The sequence below is a fragment of the Ceratotherium simum genome, chromosome 23 (genome assembly GCF_057802395.1).
Source record: "Ceratotherium simum simum isolate JZ-2026a chromosome 23, ASM5780239v1, whole genome shotgun sequence".
NCBI classification, from domain to species: domain Eukaryota; kingdom Metazoa; phylum Chordata; class Mammalia; order Perissodactyla; family Rhinocerotidae; genus Ceratotherium; species Ceratotherium simum.
The window spans coordinates 39,030,395-39,043,505 of NC_141922.1; the positions used below are offsets into that span (position 1 = coordinate 39,030,395).

The 13,111-nt window shown below is 38.3% G+C and overlaps 1 protein-coding gene across 8 annotated transcripts in view; it reads right to left on the bottom strand.

The window, feature by feature from the left end:
- The window catches only part of VPS13B (vacuolar protein sorting 13 homolog B), a 741,189-nt gene that overhangs the window by 78,287 nt on the left and 649,791 nt on the right, over positions 1–13,111 (bottom strand). For all 8 annotated transcript variants that reach the window (XM_087447588.1, XM_087447586.1, XM_087447584.1 and 5 more), the window contains one exon: positions 11,653–11,814. In XM_087447588.1, coding sequence (XP_087303714.1) covers positions 11,653–11,814 — 162 coding nt within the window. The remainder of the gene's footprint in view (positions 1–11,652; positions 11,815–13,111) is intronic.

A 13,111-nucleotide genomic window follows, 5' to 3' on the forward strand; every position in this document is an offset into this window, starting at 1 on the left:
AAAATATTTTAAGAGAGAAAGGTAAAGGGATCAAGTCTACAGTCTACTATTTTGCTGTTTCAATTACTGCTTAAAAATGAAACAACAATGCAGTTGATAGTGACTGGACAGTAGGTCCCGGGTACTCAAATGGAGTCACTGTTTACAGAATATTTTGGATTAAAGTCCTTGCCAGATGGTCCCAAGAAGTGTTTACCTCACTGTTGATTTTAGCTATCTTAATGTCAGCAACAATAAAAAGAAGCTTGTTATTTCCACTGGGGAGCAAAGACACACAATCCTTCCTCCCCAAATGAAACTGCTAGTTGCAGACAGCTGTGATCTACACAATACTAAGGGTGATACTGTTGGTTTCTGGGAATCCATTTTCATGATTAGAGAAAGAGACAATATATGGCAAACTTAACTTCAAATGATGTTTACTTTAAATCGATAATATTTGGTAACTGTGTGATGTACTTTCAGTTTACGATAAACAATAAGAAATTTTCATAGTTAAACAAAAGTGGGAAGAGTTGGACATGTATGTGGACCTGAAAGGTGGTCTCATATGAAGTATACTGCTAATCCCCTCTTGCAGCATTCTCCTATTTGATAACAGTTTTCATTAGAGGCCAACAGGAGGCCAAACGGGTGGAGAGAGGGAGACCAGGAGCTACACTTAATTAAGATTCCAACTGCATTCACATTGAAACATACATTTTGAGATCAGAGGACCTTTTTTCTGTGTCTATATAGTATACACAAAAACATCCAATATGATGCAAAGAAAACCGTTTACAATTTCCATATTGTTAAAATAATTAAGTTGTAAAATCTATGATCTTGAGAAATGTCAGAAACATTATGAGAAATCTTAACATTTATTTATGCAGTGAACATTTATCAAATGCCTATTATGAGCAAGATGCAGGATTAGATATTGTGGAAAACCACTTTTTTAAAACCTCCTACTCTTTTTTCTTCCCTTTTTCTTTCAGCAAATCCCCACTATAGCCTCATCTACATTCACACTCATCCTCATTCTTTCTGTCCTATCTCAAAGTAAGAGGTTGCAAACACACCACACATTATGTGTCCTGAGTAATGTCTCCTGAGTAATGGCCACACATTACTTCGGCAACTCTCAACAAGAGGTAAAATCTAGTTCCTTATCCTTTGGATCTGGCCTAACCTTGTGACTTGCTCTGCCTAACAGAATGTGGCAGAAGATGCTGTGTGAGTTCTGAGCTTATTAGGTTCAACAGGCTTTGCAGTCTGTTCTTGCTCTCCTGTCTGGACTAGCCTGCTGGAGAGGTCACATGGAAGAGAACCAATTACATTTGAGAGGCTTTGAACTTTCAAAATTCTACTGGTAGAAAGCAAGCTGAGAAAACTATAAAGTTCAAACAAAGAATACTTTTTATGAAAAAAGATGGATGATTCAGAGGCTTGAGCTAAGAGTCCAAAGCCATGAGCCATAGAGAATTATTCCCAAGCAGGAGTATGAATGATTACTAATCAAGAAACTTTCAACATTTATCTGACTGGATTTCAGAATTTCTATGGCCAGTAACTCCTACATGTCTCTCATTCTCTCCTTTTATGAATGGGAGTGTCTATAGTAGTTATCCTATGCCTGTACCACCATTGTATATTGTTCTGCAGTGAGATAACTAATAAAGTCCTCTTCTCTTAGCCTCCTCTCCTTAGGCATTCTTATCTATTCCGACTGCTACCTAGGCACTGATATAGGTCACATTTTTACCTATAGGCCAGACTATTCTTTTGAGCTCCAGACACTTAGATTCAATTTGCCTACTCTACATAACCACTTGGATGTCTGGTTAGAAAGGGAGAAGGGAGGGAAAGGAATCTTTGGTTACAGAGAGCCAAGTTCTTTACTAGGCACTTTATAAATGTTATTTCATGGGATATTCACAATAATCTGTCAGTTTTGCAGAAGAGGAAGCTGAAGCTCCAAAAAATTAAGAAACTGTCCAGTCTTACACAGTTTATGGCTTCAAATTTGTGCTTTTTCTAACATATCATCCTTCCTGCCCTCCAAAGTAACCTAAAACTCAATGTGTCCAAAGTGGATTTTAGGATCACCCTGTTGTGCTCTCACATCCTGCCCCATTTGTCTCAAAAACACTGTCCTTCTACTCAGTTTCCTGTCTTGGCCAATAGCAACACTACCAACTTGTCCCCTAAGTCTGAAACCTCAGAGTCAAACTAGGCCCTTCTCTTCCATGATCAATAACCAAATCCTGGTGATCACAACCTCCTAAATATCTTCCAAACAGGTCTCTTCCAATCTAAACCTTCGCTTAGCACGTTCAAGATTTTGTTCCACTTCTTCTAGCCTACGCCTACAGCTACTTAAATTGTTGTTTCCCCAGTAGTTTTCTGCTGGTTGCTTTCAAGATTTTCTCTTTATCTTTGGTTTTTAGTAGTTTCATTATGATATGTCTGGGTATGAGTTTCTTTGAAACACCTGTTTGGAGTTTTCTGAGCTTCTTGGGTCTGTAAATTTCTATCTTTCACAAAATTTGGGAAGTTTTCTCAGATTATTTAATTTTTGGGGTCCATTCTCTGTCTCCCTTCTCATTCTTAGATTGCAATTATTCATATATTAGACTTTTTGAAATTGTCCCACAGGTCCCTGCAGTTCTGTTCATTTTGTTTGAACCTTTTTTCTCTTTCTTCTTCAGGTTGGATGACTTCTACTGATTTATCTTCAAGTTTACTAACTTTTTTTTCTTCTGTCATGTTGTATTATATCTTTATTGCTGAGTAACAAATTATCCAAATTTAGCACCTTAAAACAACACACATTTACTGTCTCACAGTGCCTGTGGCTCAGGAGTCCAAGCACAGCTTAGCTGGGTCATCTGCTCAGAGTCTCACAAGACTGCAGTTGAGGTGTCAGCTGGACTGCCTTCTTATTTGGAGGCTCAACTTGGGAAGAATCCACTTCTAAGCTCACTCAGGTTGTTGGCAGAATTTATTCCCCTGTGTCTATACGATGAGGGCTCTGACTTCTTAATGACCGGTGCTGGCAGCCACCTGCAGGCCCTAAAGGTTTCTTACAGCTTCCTGCCCCATGGCCCTCTCCATAGGCAGTCACAAGATGGCAATTTGCTTGTTCAAGGACAGCAGAAGTGTATGTGTCCCTCCTCACAACAGGGTCCAGTCCCTCTTTTAGGGCTTTTACTTGATTAAATTAGGCCCATTCAGAATTATCTCTCCTTTGATTAACCAAAAATCAACTAAATTGAGACCTTAATTACGTCTGTAAAATCCCTTTACCTTTGCTATAGTTATTTTAAAATATATGTCTGATAATTCCAACCTCTGGGTCATCTTGGGGTTGGCATCTTATTAATTATCTTTCCCTTGAAACTGAGTAATATATATATTTTTAGATTCTTGAGATCTGTCAAGTAATTTTGGGTTATATTGTGGATACAGTAAATGTTATGTTGTGGAGACTCTGGATTCTCTTATAACTGCTCCTGAGTGTTAATGTTTTTGACTTAACAGGTAATTAACTTGTTTAGATTCAAACTGAAAACTCTCACACCTGGGTGAGAGGCAGCTCAGATTAGTTCAGTTCTTCAAGCCTTGGGTACAAGCTGCTTTTGGTTTGTCCCACGCATATGTGGTTCAGCAATCAGCAGACAGTTGGGCCAAATTTAAACATATTATTTTCCCACTTTCTGGCTTTCTATTTTGCAAGGTTTACTCCTCACTCTCTAGCAGCCTTGGTTGCCTGAGCTCTTTCCCCTGGTACCTTGAGCCACAAAGATGATGGGCCACCCCTGCACTGCCACAACCGCAGTGGCCCTCAAAGCCACCGCAAAGCCACAAAAAGTGGGGAATTCTCTCTGTGCAGATTACTTGCTCAAAGTTTCGATTCCCCTCCAAAATCTGCCTGTCTTTGTTCAGTCTCCAGAGGTAGCTGTTTTTGTGTTTTGCTCAGAATTTATAGCTGTTATTCACAGAAAGATCAGTTTGTCAGGCAGTTACACCAATCTATGACTTCCATTCTGTCTTTGCTCAGTTACTATCACCTCTCTCTCCTGGACTGTGCAGCAGTGTCCACGCTACTCTCTGCTTGTATTCTCAATCTCCTCTAGACTGTCTTTTCAGTCACCACCAAAGAAACCTTTCCAAAACGCAAGTGTGATCTTGTGACTCCTCTACTTAAAACCCTCTAGTAGCCAAAAGCTGCCCATCACATACAGGAATATCTCGTCAAAATGGATTGCTAGGCTCTTTAGAGCATAACTCCTCCAAACATTGGTGTGTTGGAGCTGGCTTGTACTTGTTTGTGAAAAAGAATTGCTAGATATTCAGAAATTTCACGAGCTGGTTGTTAAATCATCGGTAGTTTGAAATCAGCTATGGTGGCCATGAAATTTGGCCAAACCTACAAATCAAGTCTTCCCCTCCACCACCAAAGAGCCAGTTTACTAGCACACATCTCTTCAGCATGGCATGCAATTTTTATGCTTGAGTTATTCTGAACAAAACCTGAATTCCCTTAAACATGACAAGCTGTTTATCTATCTATCTCCCTATGTCCCTATCTATCTATCTATCTATCTATCTATCTATCTATCTATCTATCTATCTCCCTGGTTCTGCCTTGTGGGCTTCTTCCACTATTGTCCACTGCGCCAACTTCTACTCAACCTTCAAACCCAGTCTCTGTGGAAAGCCAACTCTGACCTCTCCGGGTATGTAGTTTATCTTGCCTTTGTGCTACCACTGCCTCAAGACAGCAGTAAAACTGCTTACCACACCATACAAGGGCCCTCATGGCTTTCACCTACTTTCCCCTCTTGCAGTTCCACCGATGTACTCTACACTGTATGCAAAGCAGTCAAGTTGTCCTACCATGCCATGTTGTTTCACGCCTCTGTGGCGTTCACACATGGTGGTTCCTTTCATGGACCACCATTCCCACTCTCACTTCATTGGCCTAACTACCTCTTATTTAAACAGTAAAATTCAATACAAATATGGCTTCCACCAGGAACCTTGCCAGATTCCCAACCTCGTGTTAGGTTTGGAAACATTTTCTTTGAGTTCCCATTAAGACCTTGTCCATATCTAGATGCAAATGATTTTACTTCCTGACTCTTTTGCTTTTCTTTGCTATGGTTAGTGTTTTAATACAGTTATCCATCATTTCTCCCTGTCTTAAACTACTGCAATAATATCCTGATAGATAGTGCTCATGACTGTGATAATGTGTTTACTTTTCTGACTCCCTCACTAGACATAAGTTCCTTAGAAGAATGTACACATTTAATCACACACAATAGGTCAAAATAAATTAACATTTATTGATTAAAAATGAATGGGGGAGAGAGAGAGTAAATAGGCAGCTAGAGAGAAATGGCAGACAGGAGGGCTTGTGAGTAGACTGAGTCAGGCTTTGCATGCCAGGTAATTTGGATATATTTAACAGAAAATGGAGGAGGCCGTGGATTTTGGGAGAGGAAAGTGTAATAATTAAAACATTATTTAGGAAAATTACTCGAGATGTAGTCTGCAAGATAGACTGGAGTGGGGGCAAAGCTGTAATTAAGGGAATAATTGAGAAAAACTATTATAATAGTTCATATGAGAAGTAATAAAGATGACCGTTTGTGATATATCATTACACTTGCCACTATTCCACTTAGCATTTGAAATTCCTGTCTTTTAGTCTGTACATAAATTGTTTCAGGGTTTTTACTTAACTTCTCTCTGATTTAATAATCTATATCCCTTATTTTGAAAAGTTGAGAAGTATATAAAAATGTAATAAAGTGGAAAAATATCATCTTAACCCACCACTCAGAGGCAACCACTGGTAACATTTTGACCTATTTCCTTCTGGTATTTTTCCATGCATTTGTTCTTATACTGTTAAAATCATATATATATAGAATGCTTTTCTAACTGATATGATATGGTAGCACTTCCCTTTTCTATATAAAAATTTAAAGTTCCCATAATAGTTCATATTATATATATATGCTAGATTTACCTTAACTATTTCCTTAAAAGTGAACATTTAGTTTTTAATTTTTTTTTTTTTTTTTGGTGAGGAAGATTAGCCCTGAGCTAACACCTGTTGCTAATCTTCCTCTTTTTGCTTGAGGAAGATGGCCCCTGAGCTAACACCTCTGCCAGTCTTCCTCTACTTTGTATATGGGACGCTGCCACAGCATGGCTTGATGAGCGGTGTGTAGGTCTGCACCCAGGATCTAAACCCATGAACCCTGGGCCGCTGAAGCTGAGTGTGAGAACTTAACCACTATGACACTGGGCCGGCCCCTGGTTTTTAATTTTTTTTTTTTTCCCCCCAAAGCGCCAGTAGATAGTTGTATGTCATAGCTGCACATCCTTCTAGTTGCTGTATGTGGGACGTGGCCTCAGCATGGCCGGAGAAGCAGTGCGTCGGTGCGCGCCCGGGATCCGAACCCCGGGCCGCCAGCAGCGGAGCGCGCGCACTTAACCGCTAAGCCACGGGGCCGGCCCTGGCCCCTGGTTTTTAATTTTTTGATACTATAAATAAAATTGTGATAATTTGTGTATATTTGTTTTAATTTGGAGTATTTCCTGAGAGATTACTAGTAGGAGATTTTCTGGTTCAAAGGCTATGATCATTTTAATAGCTTTGATGCTTCGTATCAAATTGCTTTCTAGAAAGGAAGTATCAATCCTATTTGCACCTTCAGTGTGTAAGAGTATCTTTTCATCTGCCCTTTCTAAACAAACGTTAACATGTGTGCCATGTGCCATATAATAGCAGATACGAATAACTGAAAAATTTATCAGTTTGAACAGTTCCAGCAACACAGGATATTTCCTTGCCTCCTTAAGTCTGCTTTTAAATTTTTAAAATTGTGACTATGGCAACAAGGAATGTGCTCTTTCTCTAGATATATTTGTACACATGCATTATATAAATGGATATGGAGAGAGTGCTAATTGAATTAAGAATTACAGTCTAGTTACTGAAATTGACAATTGGCTGGAATTACCAAAAGATAGGTAGATACTCAAAACCCATTACTTTGCCTTTAGACAAGAGGAAAATGATCAGATCTCACTTTAAAATATTTTTACATCTAAAAAGAGAACTGGAGAACTTTCTGTCTATATAGACCCAGGAGAAGTACAATAAAAATATTTTACTGTTATGTGGTGAGTACAGGTTGATTATATAAGTGTTAGGTTTAAACTATTACCTGTCATTTCCTAATTTCCAAAACATTTTACGAAGTTTTCAAGTGACAGGAATACTATTTAGATCAGAGTGAAAAAAACTGAATATCAAACCTTTAGTTTCTTGAATTTTGTTAATTTAGAGACCTTAAAGGAGGGGTTGGCAAACTGTGGCCCGTGGGGCGAATTTGGTGCACTGCCTATTTTTGTGTGGCCTGTGAGCTAAGAATGGTTTTTACATTTTTAAATGGTTAAAAAAATCAAAAGAAGATTACTATTTCATGATGTGTGAAAATTACTGAAATTCAAATTTCATTGTCTATAAAGTTTTATTGGAACACAGCCACACTCATTCATTATGGCTGCTTTTGTGCAGGGCTGAATAGCTGTGAGACAGACTGTAAGGCCCTGAAAGCCTAAAATATTTACTATCTAGCCCTACACAGAAAAAAGTTTGCCAACCTTTGTCTTTAAGTAACGTATGATTTATATTTTTCTTCACTAATTCTGATTACTTGAATGAGTATTTCTCTGCTGCTCCTCAAAATTAATTCTTACCTTGTTACATTTTGCATTTTTAAATATCTGCCATTTTTCATGAGCTTATGAAACTTTCTATTATATCCATTTTGGAGCAGTATATTATTATTTTCTATATGGGCTCTGTCTAGAGCCCATTTTCACCTTGTTTGATGGTTTGATTACTAAAATTAAGTCACTGGTAGTTGGAATTCTGCAATTCTAAAAAAATGCACAGTCTATAAATTGTGCATATTTTGAGGGTAAAGCAAATGTAATTCCTTATACACAAGTTAGAGGCATTCCTATTTCAAGCAGTTTAATTAGCCAACAGTGCTCTCTATTAACCAGAAAAGAAAGTTAACTTAACAGCCTATACACAAATCCTACTAGTTGATGGAGGTGTCATTACATTCAGTTTGGCTAAACTAAACAAAACTTCCCTGACTCTGAGCAGCACATATGCCCATATTCTGAGGAAAGATTTCATAAACTCACATTTCCAGTCTTTAGATTCAACTTATATATAAGGTGAAGCACTTCTTTGAAGACCAATGCCTTGCTGATTATTGTTCTTATCCAACCTGATCCGAAGTCTACTGAATTAGAATATTTAAGGGCCCTTTGTGGTGGCAAATATGAATGTGTAGCTGAATACGTTCAATTATTCCCTAGAAAATAGTTTTGTTCTTCCTTTGTTTGTTTAGGCAAGCAACTGTTGTGAGATATCCAGCATTTTAAGGGATTCTGCCTCAGAGCATGTGTTAGAAACTATAAGAAGAGTTTATAACTTTTCAGTTCTAAAAGATTTTTCAGCTTTGTATTTCTGGAATTGTTTGTGTCCGTGTTTCTTCCCATCCTGTTGGGACTTACTGTTGTTAGCAACCTCCTGTGTGGTTCTAAGACATGTTGACCTCTTTGAAACCTTTCCAGGTGTCATTGCCACCTTCTTGATCTCTGCAATATAAGCTACATTGTTTAGTGGAGTTAAGTTCTATGAACTTTAGAAATCCTCCCTGAGACTCTGAATTAACTAACACCCAAGGTAGCATAAACATGTAGACACAAATGTTCCTAAAACCAAGCCTGCTGGGCAGCGCAGGATATGACTTGGAGTCTGGAAAAAGGAACAGTTTGCTCACTTGTGAGTCTATGACTACCTCCAGGTGCAGTTTGAAGCTAAGTGGCTAGTTTTCCTGATCCTTAGCTGTAACCTCTCATTAGAACACAGCAGAATTTGCAATTGTGGATGTAAGGAATTCCACGAAGACCCTCTGGGCCCATTAAGACCTCTGGCTTCAGAAGGTCCTAAAACACACTTTCTTCAGCATATGTAGCTATAGTAAAAAGACACTGTTTTTTACAAATTTGATCTAAGTTTTAGCCTAAAGATTATAATCACTATAGTTCATCTTAAAATTTATATCCAGAGAATGCAGTTACAAATTAAAGAGAAAAACATAAAGTTTAATAGATAATTTTTTTATGTTTCCAGTTTGTCATTAAAAGGTTCTTATTGTTTTTGGTAATATATATAGTTAAAGCTTTGCAAGAGTTCATACTTGGACTAAGAATCCCATATTAGTCTAGCTTTAAATGTGGAGTGTTATACTAGTGATTTCTCAGCTCTTCTTTTAAAATCTCATGGCTTGGCTATTCTTACAGAGAAATCATGCTGCCAAAACCTAGGAGAGTTTGACAACGATGTGGAAATAACACTATATTGAGAATCTAAAGATATGGAATTCAGTCCTAACTGTACCACTGTCTTAGCTGAACATTTCTATTTGTCTCCTTATCTATAAAATATACATAACAAATAATACAAACCACACAGGGATATTATGAAAACAAAACTAGTAATAAATACAAAAAGACCTGGGAGAAGTGCAAAAGAGTATACATATTAAGGGCATAATGGTGGCAGTGGTCACCCATTCTTCTTTGCTATTGATCTCCTTCCCGCTCAGAAACTGTATGTCTATAACATGAAGACTACTGTTCCTCCACACCCCTGAGCCAGCTGTTCCTATGATTACCCTTCCCATCCTGGCTCTAGTGTCCAGGGAATCTTGAGGGTCATGTAGTCTACCCATCTTAAAATGACTGTGAGAGGAGTTAAGCTTCCTCAGCTTTGCTTTCTTTTGGCTAAGGTCTCATGTGTGAATGGGTGAAGTGGCTACAGGTACAGAGTACGATTACTCATTAGTGCAGCTTCTCAGAGGTTTCTTTCCTGTCACTACTAGTTCATTGCTGAGAATGCAATTACCATGGAAACCTTTCGAAGATCTGAAAGGCTATACAACAAGTATTAATACGGGTTGTCTCTGGGTGGTTGGAATTATAGGTGGTCTTTTTTTTTTTTTGGTCTGTAAATTCGTAGGTTCTCACTTTTGCAATTAATAAGAAAAAAATAACAAAGAGAAATTTAATTTTTTTTTTTCTGTGAGGAAGGTTGGCTCTGAGCTAACATCCATCCCCATCTTCCTCCATTTTGTATGTGGGATGCTGTCACAGCATGGCTTGATGAGTGGTGCATGGGTCTGCGCCCGGGATTCAAACCTGTGAACCCTGGGCCACCGAAGTGGAGCGCTCGAACTTAACCACTATGCCACGGGGCCACTCCTGAGAAACTTAATTTTGAAACAAACAAACAAACTGCTCTCAATGTCACAAGGGGCAAACAATCAAATACCTTAAAAACTCTCTAACATGAAAATTTCTCAAGAGGAAAATTAGAAAATAAGGGCATGTCATTCACTCTAAAAATATGAGTGCAATATCATATCAAAGAGATATTCTTGTAAGAACTTTTATTGAAAAAAGGATTTATGTAGTTTTAATGTCCTGTCAGATTAACTAGAATTAAATAAATACACTTAAATAAGAAGAATTGCACTGTTTCTACTTTTCCAAATTTTACACTAATAGTGTAGCAATATGATGAAAAAGCAAGTAAGAAATCAGAATGTAGCTACTGGGAAAAAAAAGGCAAGAGGGAGTCTGAGGGTATAACATATTCTGAAGCTGGTCTATAGAGCAGATGGGAAAACTTGTTCTCTAATCTAATGACTTTCTTTTAATCACAAGCAGATAGTAGTTTCCTTATTACCCAAAGTTTTAGAAATACATTATTCTTGAGAGTACTTCCTAGGATTTCTTTTACTCATTTAAGACCACGTCTTTGTATTTAATTCATCCTCATATTATCCCTGCAGGGCATATCCCTCTAATTATTCCCATCTAAAGTGACAGGAAAATGGAATTACACTACTTGGAAAACAGACATCCTTTGGTATATCTTTTCTCAGTTCTGCCTTGGGCATAGTTTGTCATTGTGCTCACTTCATCACAGACCTGAGCTGTCCTTGAAGGTCAAGGACTGTGACTTCCCTGACTTTGAATTCGCAGTGCCTAGTACATGCCTGGCACAGAGGATGTACACAGTAAAAATCTGAATAAACGAATGAATAATAATCCCCAACATGTAATGCTTACAGCATATCAAGCACTATTCTAGTGCCTTATACATATTAACTCATTTAGTTCTCACAACCCTATGAAATAGGTACAATTATTATCCTCATTTTACATATGAGAAACTCAAGCACAGAAAGTAAAGCAAGGTTATACAGAGCCAGGATCTAAGCCTACGTACTTTCACTTTAGAGTCCAACCTCATAACCAGCACACCACGCTGCCTCAACAGTACCCGTGCTAAACAGAATGTTCAATTCCAAGAAAAGCATGGGTGCACTGTGTTCCCACCTCTAACATTTCTGGGTTTCTGTCAGATGTAGCTACACTGTGTGGTTCCTTGGGAGATTTAAAAAGGGAAATAACTGGACACAGGCACACAAATGCAGAATAAATGAATCCCCAATCTTAACAATTGCTGTGTTTGTAAGGCTGTTTCTCAAGTACCTGTGGGGATTTGTGAGAGCGCCAGCTGTACTGGTGACTGTGGAGACTCGCCAACAGAATATTTTCATCAGTATCCACCTGGCCAAACCGCATTGTCTCCTGTGTGTCATTACAGATCACAAAATGGCTGAAGACCAACTCCTCTACCTCAGGGCATTTGTTCTGAAAGAAAAAGAATATGAAAGCCAACGTGCATCAGATTAATTGCAAGATGTTTGGCAGCTGTCTGCCCAGTGGCGATTGTTACAACAGAGAAACACTAAAAGATCTGTTGTCATTAGCTCTGGTATACAAAGTATTCCATACTTTCAGGATAAGCACAGAAAATACCTTAAAGAGATCTTAAATGTTCCAAGAATATGTTTTGATTTATACTCTTGCAAAATAAATCATACACACAGAAGAGTAAAAGAACAATGAGAACCCTCAAACTTTTAACATTTTAAAATGAATTAACATGCTACAAAGAATGCTGTACTGAGTAGTACATGTTTTTGAGCAAAGTACTGGAGGCTAGAATTACCCTGTTCCCAGCCTTCTAAACTCAACAATCAAGACCAATTACCAAAGCCACAGTTTGTACCCTACAGAAAGTAAGGATCATTTAGGTAATACATCCCCAGATCCCTTAAGGGGGAGGGTGTGTGTGTGTGTGTGTGTGTGTGTGTAAATCTGCTCGGGGAGAGATGTAAATAAAACCATAACTTTCCCTCTATTGTTAAGAGGCTGAACACACAAAACAGATCAACTGCAGAGTCAGTGTAAGCCAAGTTGCAATTTTCAAGAGAAATAATGTTAGTTGAAAAACAGTTGTTGGTGTCTGTTTCAGCTAATAGTCATCAATCAGCTAATGTCTTCCATTAATCTGCTAAAGCTCAACAAATTAGTAATACGTTCTTGTGTTGATACCTCATTCTCTACTTAATGGTATCTTCATTGGTTGCTGTTATATCAAAACACTGGCAAGTGATAGAGCATTTCTGTGCTTACTCCTTTATCATTCTGGTTAGGTTATAGCTTAAAAAACAATAAACAGGAGCCAGCCCTGTGGCATAGTGGTTAAGTTTGTGCACTCTGCTTCAGTGGCCCGGGGTTCACGGGTTCCGATCCTGGGCTTGGACCTACATACCGCTCATCAAGCCATGCTGTGGCAGCCTCCCACATACAAAATAGAGGAAGACTGGAACAGATGTTAGCTCAGGGACAATTTTCCTCAAGCAAAAAGAGAAAGATTGGCAACAGTTGTTAGCTCAGGGCCAATCTTCCTCACCAAAACAAACAAACAAACAATAAACATACTTGTGGTAAACTAAAATAATAGCTAAATAAATGATTAACTTGAACAAGCAAGAAAAAACTCTTAATTAGCCAATCAACTGGCAGACAATGGGAGGTAATATGTAACTGATGCTTCTCCAGTTGGCTTCTACTTCATGGCTCTGGATCTAAATAACGCAAT